Genomic DNA, 12,687 nt, shown 5'->3' with positions numbered 1-12,687 from the left:
AAAAATAAATGGCTAAATGATCATTTGTTTCCCATATGGTCATATCACAAAGAATATGCATCTGCTTAAATCAAGTTCAAGTCAAATGGTTAAAAAATAATTTCACACACAAAAAAAGAGCTACCACACTGGGAAGGGTGAAGACAACTGGGTTGCCCGGCCCTGGCCACGAGGTGTCCCTTATTTATTTTTCAGGGAGTTGGCAACCCTAGCTGTTAGCAAACTGACCTTCAGCAAGAGCAAAGGTAACCTGTATCACAGCAGATTTATCAGAGGCCGCATCCCTTTTTTATCCTCTCCCAGCTTCCCCCTCCTTTTTCTTCTTTTCAATAGCTCAGAGTTAGTCTCAATCTGTTACAGAACTTCAATTGCTCTCCTCTCCATGCACGCATTAAAGCCTCTGCTTATTGTCTGAAAACAGACATCAGTGTGCTTTTCTTTAACAATGCCCTCAGAATCACGTTTTTTTCCCCATCCAGTGCACAGGCAGTGTATTGACGGTGCAGTCATAAATTACATCACCGCAGGTGGAAATGGAAAGAAGAGCTTTTATCAACTATCCGGAGAGTGTGCAGGCGAACTTCGACATTTAGGGCCAGCAAGCATTGCACCTTATGAAGTGGCAAAATTGCGCTGATACATGTATGAAAAGTCTTGTCTTGTTATTTTAAATTGGATGGAATCCAATATGTTTTTTTCCCTTGGGGGAATGAGGATAAGTAATAGGATTTTAACAAGATGAGTACACTTACCAATAAAGCTTCATTCTATAAGGACAATTAAACTAGTGATAATAAAATGAAAATCTAATTACAAAATGTCATTCAAAGTGATTACAGCAGAAGCTTTATTGCAGTGTATTCTTTTTTTTTTTTTTTAGTAAAATGCTTATTTGTACAATATAAAATTTGTAATTTCGTCTGTCTTTTTGCACCTTTTTGTCATGCAGGATTGCTATCTTAAATTTCCAGAAAATTTGAGTGGAAAAAATAAGTAAATCAAGGGTTGTGTCTCTGCAGACAAGTTCCATTCCATTCCATTCCAGTAGTGCTTACAGTTTAATAATTATTTTTTCATTAGTTCGCTTGCTTGAATTTGCACTGCCACTTGTTTGCAAGTCAAATCAATGCACATTGCTCCAGGCAACCCGAGTTTGCCGTGCGTTTGACTTCCTGACCATGCCGAGGTGGGTGGCAAAATGAACCTAAATTCTATAAATCCCACAATATTTTCCCTGTGAAATCAAAAAGGAGATCTAACATCACAGATTAAAGCTTGTTTACTAGTGTTGGAACTGCTGCCAACAATGAAATGTTCAGTGTCAAACTGAAAGAAGACCTGAGGCAACTCGGCTTTTATTTTCACCATTTACTACATCCATCCATTTTCTTAACCACTTATCCAGGGGAGCCTTACTTGGCTAACTTTGAGCGAGAAGCATGCCCTGAACAGGCCAATGCAAAGTCAGACAACCACACACTCTCTCATTCACACCTACAGCCAATTTAGAAACACCAGCTCACCTAACATGCATGTCTTTGGACTGTGAGTAGAAGTCAGAGCCAAAGGAGACCGTGCAAACTCCACAAGCGGTTCAAACCAGGAACATTGTTGCTATAAAGCAACACAACTAAGTCTCATATTTAAAAAAAAGAAAATACACAAATATATGATGTAGCTTCTGTCCTCACCTGTGGCATTAGGGGGACATCTATTGAAGGCGAGTTCTCCTGAAGGGGTTCGTCTCCACACCATTGACACTGCATAGTCCTCAGGACAAATTTCATAAGGTGCTGGAGTGCAAAGTGATACAAACATTACTACATCAATGCTAAAAGCTTTTTAGTCTTTCCAATATGATGCAACAATTTCTTCATGCTGCATATTAAGAGGTATGGAAATATAGGAGATCAAAGCTGTATAGTTTCAGAGAGTCTGAGAATGCATTCATGGATTATAATAAAATTTACCCTCTTCACATGCCTCAGTCTTTATGAGGGAAGGTACTTCTTAATTATAATAATGGAAAAAACGTTTTTAACGTTTTTGTGGAACACTGCTTCCTTTACTTCAGAGAATAGAAGTATTACGTGACTTCATGTTTAAGACTCTACTTCAAAGGAGATTATTTTGAAAACCGTACTTTAAGCTTTGATGATACTTCAATTTCTCGGTATGTCCGTCACCATGATTTCAATTTCTTCATTTATTTCAGTCATCCACCTCTGCTAATCTGCACCCCCTCTTCAGACTCAGTTTTAACTGATCTCTTATAACAAGACATGTCAGTCAGTGCACAGAGATAATTATCTCCTCACTTTCATTCAGCTTCTCTGTGGCCACTCAGACTTAAGTCTTATTATGCTCTGACTCACCTGGACACCGCTGGTCACTGCACTTTCTGACTTCTTCTCCGCTCCCATCACACTGTTGCCCAGTCACCGCTGCCCCCTGACACACCCGAGCACGCCTCTGCCATCCACCGTCGCAAGACTTTGAGCAGCCACTCCACGGACCCCAAGGATTCCACTGGCCATTAGCTAAAATGGAATCATTTCTAGTTAGAAACCGACACTATTACAAATACAACAACTACTTAAAAAAAAAAAACAGCAGAAGATCAACTAAAAAGAAACAGCTATAAAAATGTCTTTATTTAGTGTGTGATATCTTTAGCTTTTGATTACATTTATATATTTTGCTACTCATGCTTTTAGTTTGAAAACGTAATTTCTTGGCAGTATTTCACAAATGAACAATATCACCTGTAATAATCAGGGGTGTGTGTATTTTATGGCTAAAGAAAATGATTATTCACATCGTTTTGACGATATTAAAAAAACAAATAAAACCACACACACACACACACACACACACACATTTATGCTGACGTTTCCAAACCCAGAGGTACGATTTATGCCCTTGTAATGAACACTGTTAAACTCTGCGTTAGACAAAAAAACAGATGCTCCCCTTCAGTGATGTAGTAAATCACACGCCCTTCTGAATGGAAAGGTACAACACCGTGTGAGCAGGAAACACACACCGCTCATTCTAACCTCCACTTACCCCTTCTTCACTTATACGGGCATTTATCATGTCCTACAACTAACCTCTGTCGGGATTGCTACTGGAAGCAAGAAAAACCAGGAAAAACCACGATGACCTGTTGGCTGAAACTATCTGCAAGACATTGATCAAATCCCAGTGAATAGTGATTTCTTTGCCTGCACATGAAGCAGCTGATTCTTCAAACAGATGCATGCTCATGTGTTTCAAAGAGCTCATTGTTCCAGCAGTTCTGAAGAAATTGTTTTCATTTGAAAACACATAGCATTGATTCAAAAACCTGCACAGGCATTTATTGTAGTTATTAGGCTTTTTTTTAAAAGACTTTAATCTATTCAGTTACATTAAAAAAAATACCAGAATTTCTAGGAACTAGCCAAACATGCATTTAGCTAGTTCTAAAAAGAAAAAATGATGCTTTTGCCTTGAACTCTTTGTCAAAGCAGTGCCTCCAGCACTAATGGACATTGTGCTGACTTGTTAAATAGTGGCTGTGTTTCTCACTAATGATTGATCTCTCACCTTGGAAACAAGTAGGACTTGCTAAATAGATAGGCCTCATTAAATGAATAAACTGTATAATGCATTCTCTCACTGTAACGGCAAACAACAGCATCACCTTCTTCATTATCATAAGCACAAATTAAAAATACGCATTCGCAAGCATTTGCCTCTGTTTTAGGGGTCCGGCAGACCACAGGGCTGGCTGATTATTGAAACAACATTTGTAATGACTTTGAAAACTAAAGAGGAAACCATGCTCCACACACACATATCGGCGAGCTACAGACTAGAAACCTAGCTGTTTTTGCAGCTACATTTGCATCAGGAGATTATGAGAGTGCTCAGACCCTTCACATGATCAGACAATTCAAAGCCTGATTGAGACCTCTAAGCAGACATCTTTGAGCCTCTAATGCATCTATGATGTTGACAGACAGTTCGGGCTGCTAACCCAGAATTATGTGAAAGGCATACAGTATATCTAACTGGATTTTTCAAATCCAATTGATAGAGCACGGTCTTGAACATTACTCTTGATTCTTACAATGCCGATTTGATTCTTGCTACAGGGCTTCTCTGTACGCATCAGGGAGAGTAAGATAGCTCAGTTAAAGGCGATAGATTGTGCTACATGGTAATGACTGTAATAATGATGATGACAATATGGGACGGGCTGGCTTTTTTTTTGTCTCTCTCTCTCTTCCCTGTTTAGAATCGTTGTTTTCAAATTTAGACATCAAAGCGGATATGGAATTAAGAGGCTCAGGATTTTTTACCTGTGCAGTCAGGATTATGGCACTCTCTGCTTTCTGCCCAGTGACCTCGACACTCAGATCCCCCATGGGCGGCTGCTGAGCACTGCCTGGTCCTCTGCTGTGTGCCATTGGCACAGGTCACCGAGCAATCGCTCCAAGAGCTCCACTCCTGCCACTGTCCGTCCACTGAGGCACCAACCACAACCCAACAAGCATGTCCCAAGTGAAGGGAAAAGGAGGGCAGACAGAAATGGGAGGAAATATTCAGATCACTATTCTCTCTCATACTGAAAGCCAATAAAACAGATGTTATGTGAAATGCAAAAATTTACAGGGCAACTTGTCAAATTTGAAGACTCAGACTTTCAGTCGGGTGTCTGCTTTGTTTTTTGTTTGTTTTTTCAACTAGAATTTCCCAATAAAGTCAGAGACAAAAGAGAATAAGACATAAAAAAACAGATATTGGAAGAGTAGCTTCATATTAAGATTCATATTATTAAGAGGTTCAAAGCACACAGTGCCGCTACCTTCTTGTCAGGGAAGAGGGAAAGCATCTGAAATTGAGTTGTTTTCACTGAGTCTGCTAGGACAGCAAAGCTAACATTTACTGTGTGGAGAAACTCATCATCACTAATCTGCTTACCATTCACAGGCAACTGCGAGTAAGTGATTTTGACGTCAGTATTACAGTATTCCTTCTCAACAGGGTTACCTAAACCGCTTTATTGTGTAAGCTCAGAGTCTGCATCCATTCCCTTTTCTTTTTTTACTTACCTTTAAAATATTGCACTGACTAATATATGTGAGGTGTATTGCATTTTACAGAACTGATCTTTTAAACGAGTCCATGCTTTACTCATAACTGTTAATAAAATGATTTCTAACAGATTAAGCGAGCAGACAGATGATACCTGGGCAAAGGGCTATGTTGCAAAGTTTAGTCTGGGTCTCAGGTCCATCACAAGCCCTGCCTCCATGCTGGGGAGGAGAGCACATCCTAGTCCTAGTGCGGTGACCTCTGCCACATGTGAATGAGCACAGGCTCCACGGTGACCACTCCTCCCACACACCGTGTACTGCGGGCACAGAAAAGGCGTCAGGCCTAATCAATGTCTCTGTCTCTGATACAGCATAAACAAAGGCCTCACCGAACTGCGCTGAGCCATAAATGAAACAAAATCAATCAAAAGAATTAGCAACAGAGTAATGTAAGTAAAACACAGAGCACACAGACATTGTGGGGGCTATTCTCTAGCTCAGCCATAAGCTGCAGTCTCCTCCAAACATTTATCACAATAACAGCAAATGCTGCTCCTCTAACAACGCGCCATACAGTAGCACAGGTAGAACACAATAAAAATGTCAATCTCTGACAAGGGAGTTTCGACGTGCAGAACACCAACAATAAGAGTCCAGACTATCTAAACCAAGGTAACCATCAGGAACAGCAGGTCTAACAATGTCACAGTCTGTTGAATCTTCTTGGTTGACTGAGAATCTAATAGCAGGGGACCTTCAAGATAATGTGGGCTGACAATGGTTCTGGACAGCTGTCATTGCACTAACATACTGATCATGGTAATGCACAAAACAGACAATCTATAGCCTGCTTCCAGTCCTCAGAGTAAGTGTGCAATATTTAGACTACATATCAGGAAAGACGGATAAATTAAAAAAAGGAAAATGTATTGAACATTATGATGTTGCGGAGGTTATGTTGTTTCCTTTTGAATTATAAATCTGTGGCATGTTGTTTTTGAACAACATTTTGTCACCGCTGCTCATTAAAGCCAACATCAGTGAGATTATCTATCTAGCATTCAACGTCAACCGTGAGTTTGACATAAACGAATGCTCTAATACCCTCCGATCTATCTATTCAGATCATTTATTCCACTGAAACATGCTTCTAAATATAGATATTTCTAATGTAACACAATGTTTCTTGACAAAAGTGCAACTTTTAAACTATAATTGCTTTTTTTTTCAATTAATTTAAAACAATAGCTGGCAAAAGGCAGCATTCCTCTGGCATCTTGGTTTGTGTGTAAGCTTAACTGGGTTCTAGTTGACAGATGGTGAGTCTTCATAAAACTGCGGAGAATATTTGCTATTGGCTCATAGTTTTACTTTGGAGAGGGAAATGTGGAAATCTGAGAGGCAGACAGAAGTAAGACACCTCCTGTCTTGTCTTGGCAGTGCTCCTAAATGTACACAGAGATATGGAGTGATGAACACACTGCTTTCAAAATGTAAAAGTTTAACCCCTGATATTAGTTTCTGATGCAACTGTTGGCAGCTTGATGCCAGCACTGAAGTACATTTACTGACAGAGTTAAGGCCCAGCATTAACTTTAAGTGCATTGCATAAAACCCAGAAAATACTGAAACTGTGTTTGTTACCAAAAAGTCAATGTCTGTTTTTATCTATAAATCTTCAAACTTATATTTATGCTCTAATATATCACCCTTACCTAACTTGATTATTTTCTGCATGAGAGAAATGGAAAGGTGGCCACTTTCAAAAGTAAATCATAATATTAAAAAATAATACTATATGACATTGCAGTATAGGCTCTGGTGAGCTCTGATGGCTATTGAAAATGAGCGTTCAGCTTCAGTGTGTCTTCCAATGTTTTAAATAAGCAAATGTTAAACAGAAACCTGCAGTAGATGGACGGTGCTGTGGCCGTGATTAGGCTCTACATTTTCAGAAGTGTGGGAGGAATTTCTCATGTCTTGCACTTGCAAATTAGCATGCGCACAATTAATAGAGGTTTGTTGTAAACACAGCATATCTGGTGGTCTTATCATCTTTTGACTACAAACAGGACTTAAGACCTTAGTAATGTATGTCTGACTGCTGTACAGTGGCCGCTGGGGCTTGATAAATCCTCTTCAGAAGGGTCGCTGTCCACAGCTTGTGCAGAAGCTTAAAGTCCCCGCAGTACAAATTTTTAGATCTCGGGATCAGTTGTAGAGTAGTTGGATCTTGGGATCAAGCCTATGGTCCGCCATGAGGCAAGCTACCGTCTGTCCCGGCCCGTGCCTCTAGGCGCTACTTTGATGCTCTTAGCTAAGTGGCCCATGGTGACTGAAGCCTTTACTTTGAAATATTCGAGTTCAAAGCTTGCAGTCACCACAGCTAGCAAAGATGGAATAGGATTCTGTCCCTTTGTGTACTTTTTCTCTGAACTGCAGCCATGATTTACAGGGATGTCCATGAGCAATGCTATTGGTCTGCTAGAGGTGAAATTCCTGGACCACTACAAGATGATGGACAAAGCAACTGCATTTGCCAAGAATGTTTTCATTAATTTGAGGTAAGCTGGGATTTGGGTGGCCTTCTCATTGCTTTCCAGTGAAGTTTAACCTTTTTAACTTGCTAGCTAGCTCCTTTTACCCAACTGTAGTCACCATACAGTATTTATTATTTTGTTTCTGAGTGCCTTCTCTTTTGATACAGAGTGGTTTGAAGTAGCTTCAGATAACCCAATCAATGCTTCTGTAGTGGAGTAGATTTGCATCTGTCACACTGTAATTCAGTTAAATTCAGAGGGTTTTTTCATAGAAAAAGACCTGTCAACCAAAATGTCTAAACAAGATTTTATACATTATCATGCATGTAAAATCTTGACATATTTGTACTGATTCTAAAGTGTAGGTTTTTGACCTGTGTTTTACTTATTCTCCACTTATTTTTCTATTTTTACACACTTCATTTTTTATTCCATTGTAATTGTCCTCAGTGCCCATGCTAAACATAGGTGAATATATCCTGCAAACCAAACCAGGAAACCTAGCAGCTAGCGACAGCTATGGAGTGTATGAGCGGCATTAAACAACCTAACTTTAAATTATTAACCCCGACCTGATGATGTAGCTAGCTTTACTTAGAATATAATCCTTCCTAAAAAAAAACTGACAACACAAAAAAAGAAAAAAAAGAAGATAAACCTGTTACCTTGGGTGACACTTCATAGCAATGCAGATAGGTAGCACAGTTTATGCTTCCTTCTCGTGTTCAAAGGGATGGCATCAAAGAGCCTTCCTGTGGATTTACATTGCAAAGCTTGCCGGCTAACTGAACTTAAATAACAGAAAGCCAGAGGGGTTTAATGTCAAAGGTATAGCTCTTTATGATTTTACCAAACCTCACATTGTGAAATGTCTGATGGTGAAATAATATTAGTGTTTACAAAAAACAGAGGATGCCAACTTTTATTCAGGATGGAATCAGATTTTAGACATATGTACTTTCCTCCTGGTTTTATCTTATATGTAAGGAAAAATGTTATTCTGATGAATATCTTATTGTGTGCTACAGTTTAAGAATCTAACAGTAACCTTAAATATGCACTGAATGTTAGTGCTGTAGAAAACCCTGAACTGAAGAAATGTCAGATATCAGAATTCCTGTAGACTGTGCTACTAAGAATAAAGCGAATAAGATTCAACAGAAAAATGCCATGGGTTTTTGTTGCTTGGCTTGTGAAAGGACTAGCATTTTACAACCCAGGGGATATTTCATACAGCAGATGTGTTGCTGTATTTTGGCATATTCCATCATGTTGTGTATGGCATCACAACTTATGTAGGCCCAGGATTTCTAACAGCATGCTTGATCCCAAGATGCAGAGCTCAGGACGCCGTTCACAGACGATGTTGCTGTTTTCAGTCATGGCAACTATAAGGTAAGGTTTCTTTTGACTGGAAGTGATGTGTCTTTAGGCATAATGTATTTTGGAGGTGTTCTTCTAAGCTTGGCATAGCACAGAGAGCAAAGAAAGCTAATCGATATGTCTGCCTTACAGAATATTAGATGTATACTCTGTGTTTCATGTGGCCCCATGCCAGGCTGGAGTTCTTTGTAGCAGTTTGCTACGGTAACTAAGTATAGTTAGTGCTATGTAAGTATTTTAAGGATGACCTGGTAAAACAACTTCTTTGATCCTAGTGGTAGATTTCAAGTATAAGTAAGAGAACAGCAAATCCGTCATCTTTCAAGTATTATAGTCAGAGCAATTTAACAACACAGCAGGAGTGCATTGATACGGTCTGAACTAAAAACTCATTAAACAAGTGAAAATTAGAAAAGCAAATTAGAATCTCTATCTTGTTGCTCTTTTAAAAATGTAAATTTCTAATTGCTTTACTTTCCCCTAAGTGTCAAGGCACAGTTCTATGGTGATTTTCTCCATTGTTATTTGAAAAAAGTTTTGGAACCACAGTGATAATTCAGCAGGGTTTATGCTTTCTGAACTGAATAATACTGGGCATTGAAGAGTCACATCAGGGCTGAAATGATGCTCTTTTATAATGATGACTCATTCTCTTTCTGTCTCTCAGTGTTGACGCGTACTAAAGGAATGACCCTTTTGAAAACCACCAACTTCCCACTTAGACAGACTCTATCTAAAATAGGATATAATACATCACTAATCAGAATGTCAGAGGATGCAGCTTGCAGTGTTTTTGATCGGCCATAATTACTTAGGAGTTTGCGGTCTCGGATGCACTGTGTTTATGATCGCCATCAGATACTTTGACTAAACCCGAAAGCTAAATCAACTTATTTGTGGGAGTAAAAAAAGAGGGAGAAAAAAATAAAAATTGACAGGGGTTACTTGTGACACGCTGTTCTACCAGATTCATTCTGACAAACATTTTCATGCTGCAATCACCAGCCAGCAAAGAATCTGATGCTGATACCTGAGTGCCAGTGACTCATCTGCCATGCCATCATGGATTGAGGAAGAAATGCCTTAAAGGGTGTTTGAAGAAAGCTATTTTAAAATGCACAGTTGACCTTCAAGAAAATGAAGCTGACGATATATCAGTATCTACAGCTCCCCGGGCTCCATGTGGATCCACATGTCATTAAACCATTTCAATGCTGATGAATTGATTCACAGTTATATGAAATGGAAAACTCAAAATGATAATGAAAAAAGAAAAACAACATTCACAAAATAACATCAAAGAAACAAAGCATTAGATTCATTATATTATTACTGCATACATTTGGAAATATAGACACATTCAGAAATTTGTTAAAACAGAACAACACATTTCCTCCCATATCAACAACAAAGGTGCAAAACATTAATATTCAAGAATCTGCGGCTAACACTACCTGGACAAGGGGCAGTGTTATTGCAAACCCTTGATTCTCTTAAAGGGCCGCTGCAGTGTGTTCCGTATGGTGAGACACATGTTCTTGTTCGCACCTGCGACCCTTGACCGCATGTTACAGAGCATGAGCTCCACTGGGACCACTCCTCTGCACCTGATTCACCTGTGTGGGAGAAGGGTGACACTAGTTAAATGCAGTAGTATGGTCCTGGGGCTTATACCGCTTATACTGGGCGGGGTGGGGCAATGTGGGCAGGTTTGAGTAAAAGAGGGAGGAGCCAACATGAGTAACGTCGGGGTGGGGTGAGGTCAGGTCCTAAAGAAGAAATTTAGCATACAGTCTATTCTACCTTTATGTGATCTTTGATGAATACTGAATTGGCAGCTTAATTCTTTTGACTCGTGATTCCATTTGCAGGCAGCATAAAAGTGTTTTTGTGGCTGCAATCACTGGGAGTAGTAGCATTAACAAATGGCTCTCCAGTGTAGGAGTAATTTGTATATTAATCTGCCTTTTTACACCAAATTCATGCAAAGATCACAGAAAAGGTACAGCTATGGTTGGAAAAAATGAACAGTAGACACTAGGGTTACATCTATCGCTTTCAATTCATTGAAAAAAAAAAAGGTCATGCATTTCAGTGGAACTCAATATTATGTTTTAAAAAAGTAAATTCGCTATAAGCAAAAACAAAATTTCATGGTGGCATGCAAGAAAAGACAACATCTGAGAAAATAAAAATGGAATTTAATGGGTGTTAGTTCAGAAAGGGGTCTTAAATGTGGATTTCCTTGCACTGCAGCAAACTATCTAGTTTCCTTGACAACATTGGAGCAAATTCTGTGTTTTAGACAATGGCTTCAAAAAAAAAATCTTTTTTAATCTAGCTGAAGTTGTTAACTCGCAGGGATGGAGGAAAATGAGAAAGTTAGCTGATTTTATTCAGCAGATCACAGCCATTTTCATGAGTGGCTCAAAGCAGAAGGTTTTCCGTACACTTAAATTTAAATTGTGGATGCCCAGAAGGACGTGTAATCTGTGGTATTTAAGCCACAGGATGTGAATGTGAGTCTGTCTTTATGGGCTAGGCCTTTAAATCTATAGGGAGAATTTGCAGTTGCTTAACTCCGCGTTCTATCATCATTAAATCATCATACGTAGCAGAAAGTATAGCAGATTAGCGAGGTAAAGGACCATAGCTGTTACATTAACTTGGAGATGTCTGAGTTAACTTAAAGGATAAAAAGGAAGAAACCGCATTGAGCCTTTCAATTTTAATGGTACAAAAGGTACCCCAAAAAAACCACGAGATGCTAAATAAAGCTGCATAGTATGATGAGGCAGTGGGGTGATTTCCAAAGCCACGATAGCCAGAATGAAAGAAAAAGAATAAATAATTTGGTGACAAGTGAGTGGACAATAAAATTCCCACATGAGTGTAGTCACCGAATAATTGCTCTACGATTATGTTAAAATCCAGGTGAAGAATTCATTTTCTTTGAGGCTTTATGCATTGGAGGGATAATTCAATACAAAGCGAAATATTTTCAATTTCAGCTCTGAATACATTTATGTCATTGAAAGTCATCAAATCATATCAGAATTTAAAGTAGTTTCACAGCATGTTGTAACAAGGACACATAGATTCAGCCAAATAGGGGTCTTAACCCTGCCCTTAATTTTGTAGATCATAAAATAGACTGAGAGGTGGATCAATTTGTTAAATGAGGCAGTACAGGGAGAGTAAATTGTGTGAGAATGAGAAAACAGAAAAGCACAGCGGATGCAACTCGACAGGGAAACAACGTACCTACAGCGTGGGGAAAATGAAGAGATGTTAATGAGTATATGTTAGTAGTGGTGCGAATGCATGTACAGTGCGTCATAAATTAAAATGACAATGAAAGGAAAGGAGTTTTTAAACAATGACAGCAATTTAAACGAAACAACACATGAAAAAAATAAAACATTTCCCAAAACTTAAAATAAAAAAACCAAAAACTTAATATTAGCTACAACTAAACCCACCCACTAAAAACAAATGTTGTCTAGCTATATTAAAGCAAAAGATACTTAAAAAATAATGAAAGCAAAATAAAGATTTTGCTTGGATTTGTACCTAACTTGTTTTACTACTTTCTGATTTTATTTTTAAAAAAAAATGCCAAAACTGGTGGATCGTAAAAGCCATAATGAATTTAGATCATTTAAGTTTTGAATTCG

General features: G+C 38.7%; 1 protein-coding gene across 2 annotated transcripts in view; it reads right to left on the bottom strand.

Annotated features, from left to right (window-relative positions):
* Positions 1–12,687, bottom strand: part of adgrb3 (adhesion G protein-coupled receptor B3) — a 121,822-nt gene that overhangs the window by 54,967 nt on the left and 54,168 nt on the right. For both annotated transcript variants that reach the window (XM_085428366.1, XM_085428367.1), the window contains exons 4-8: positions 10,465–10,626; positions 5,240–5,404; positions 4,350–4,514; positions 2,376–2,540; positions 1,692–1,793 (exon numbers count right to left, since the gene is read on the bottom strand). In XM_085428366.1, the coding sequence (XP_085284492.1) occupies positions 1,692–1,793; positions 2,376–2,540; positions 4,350–4,514; positions 5,240–5,404; positions 10,465–10,626 (759 nt within the window). The remainder of the gene's footprint in view (positions 1–1,691; positions 1,794–2,375; positions 2,541–4,349; positions 4,515–5,239; positions 5,405–10,464; positions 10,627–12,687) is intronic.

Source organism: Rhamphochromis longiceps, linkage group LG13 (assembly GCF_057381845.1).
Source record: "Rhamphochromis longiceps isolate RC_006_pf linkage group LG13, R_longiceps_female_GT1.1, whole genome shotgun sequence".
Classification (NCBI taxonomy): domain Eukaryota; kingdom Metazoa; phylum Chordata; class Actinopteri; order Cichliformes; family Cichlidae; genus Rhamphochromis; species Rhamphochromis longiceps.
The sequence above is the reverse complement of the archived record's forward strand: the minus strand, read 5'-3'. Positions and strand labels throughout refer to the sequence as shown.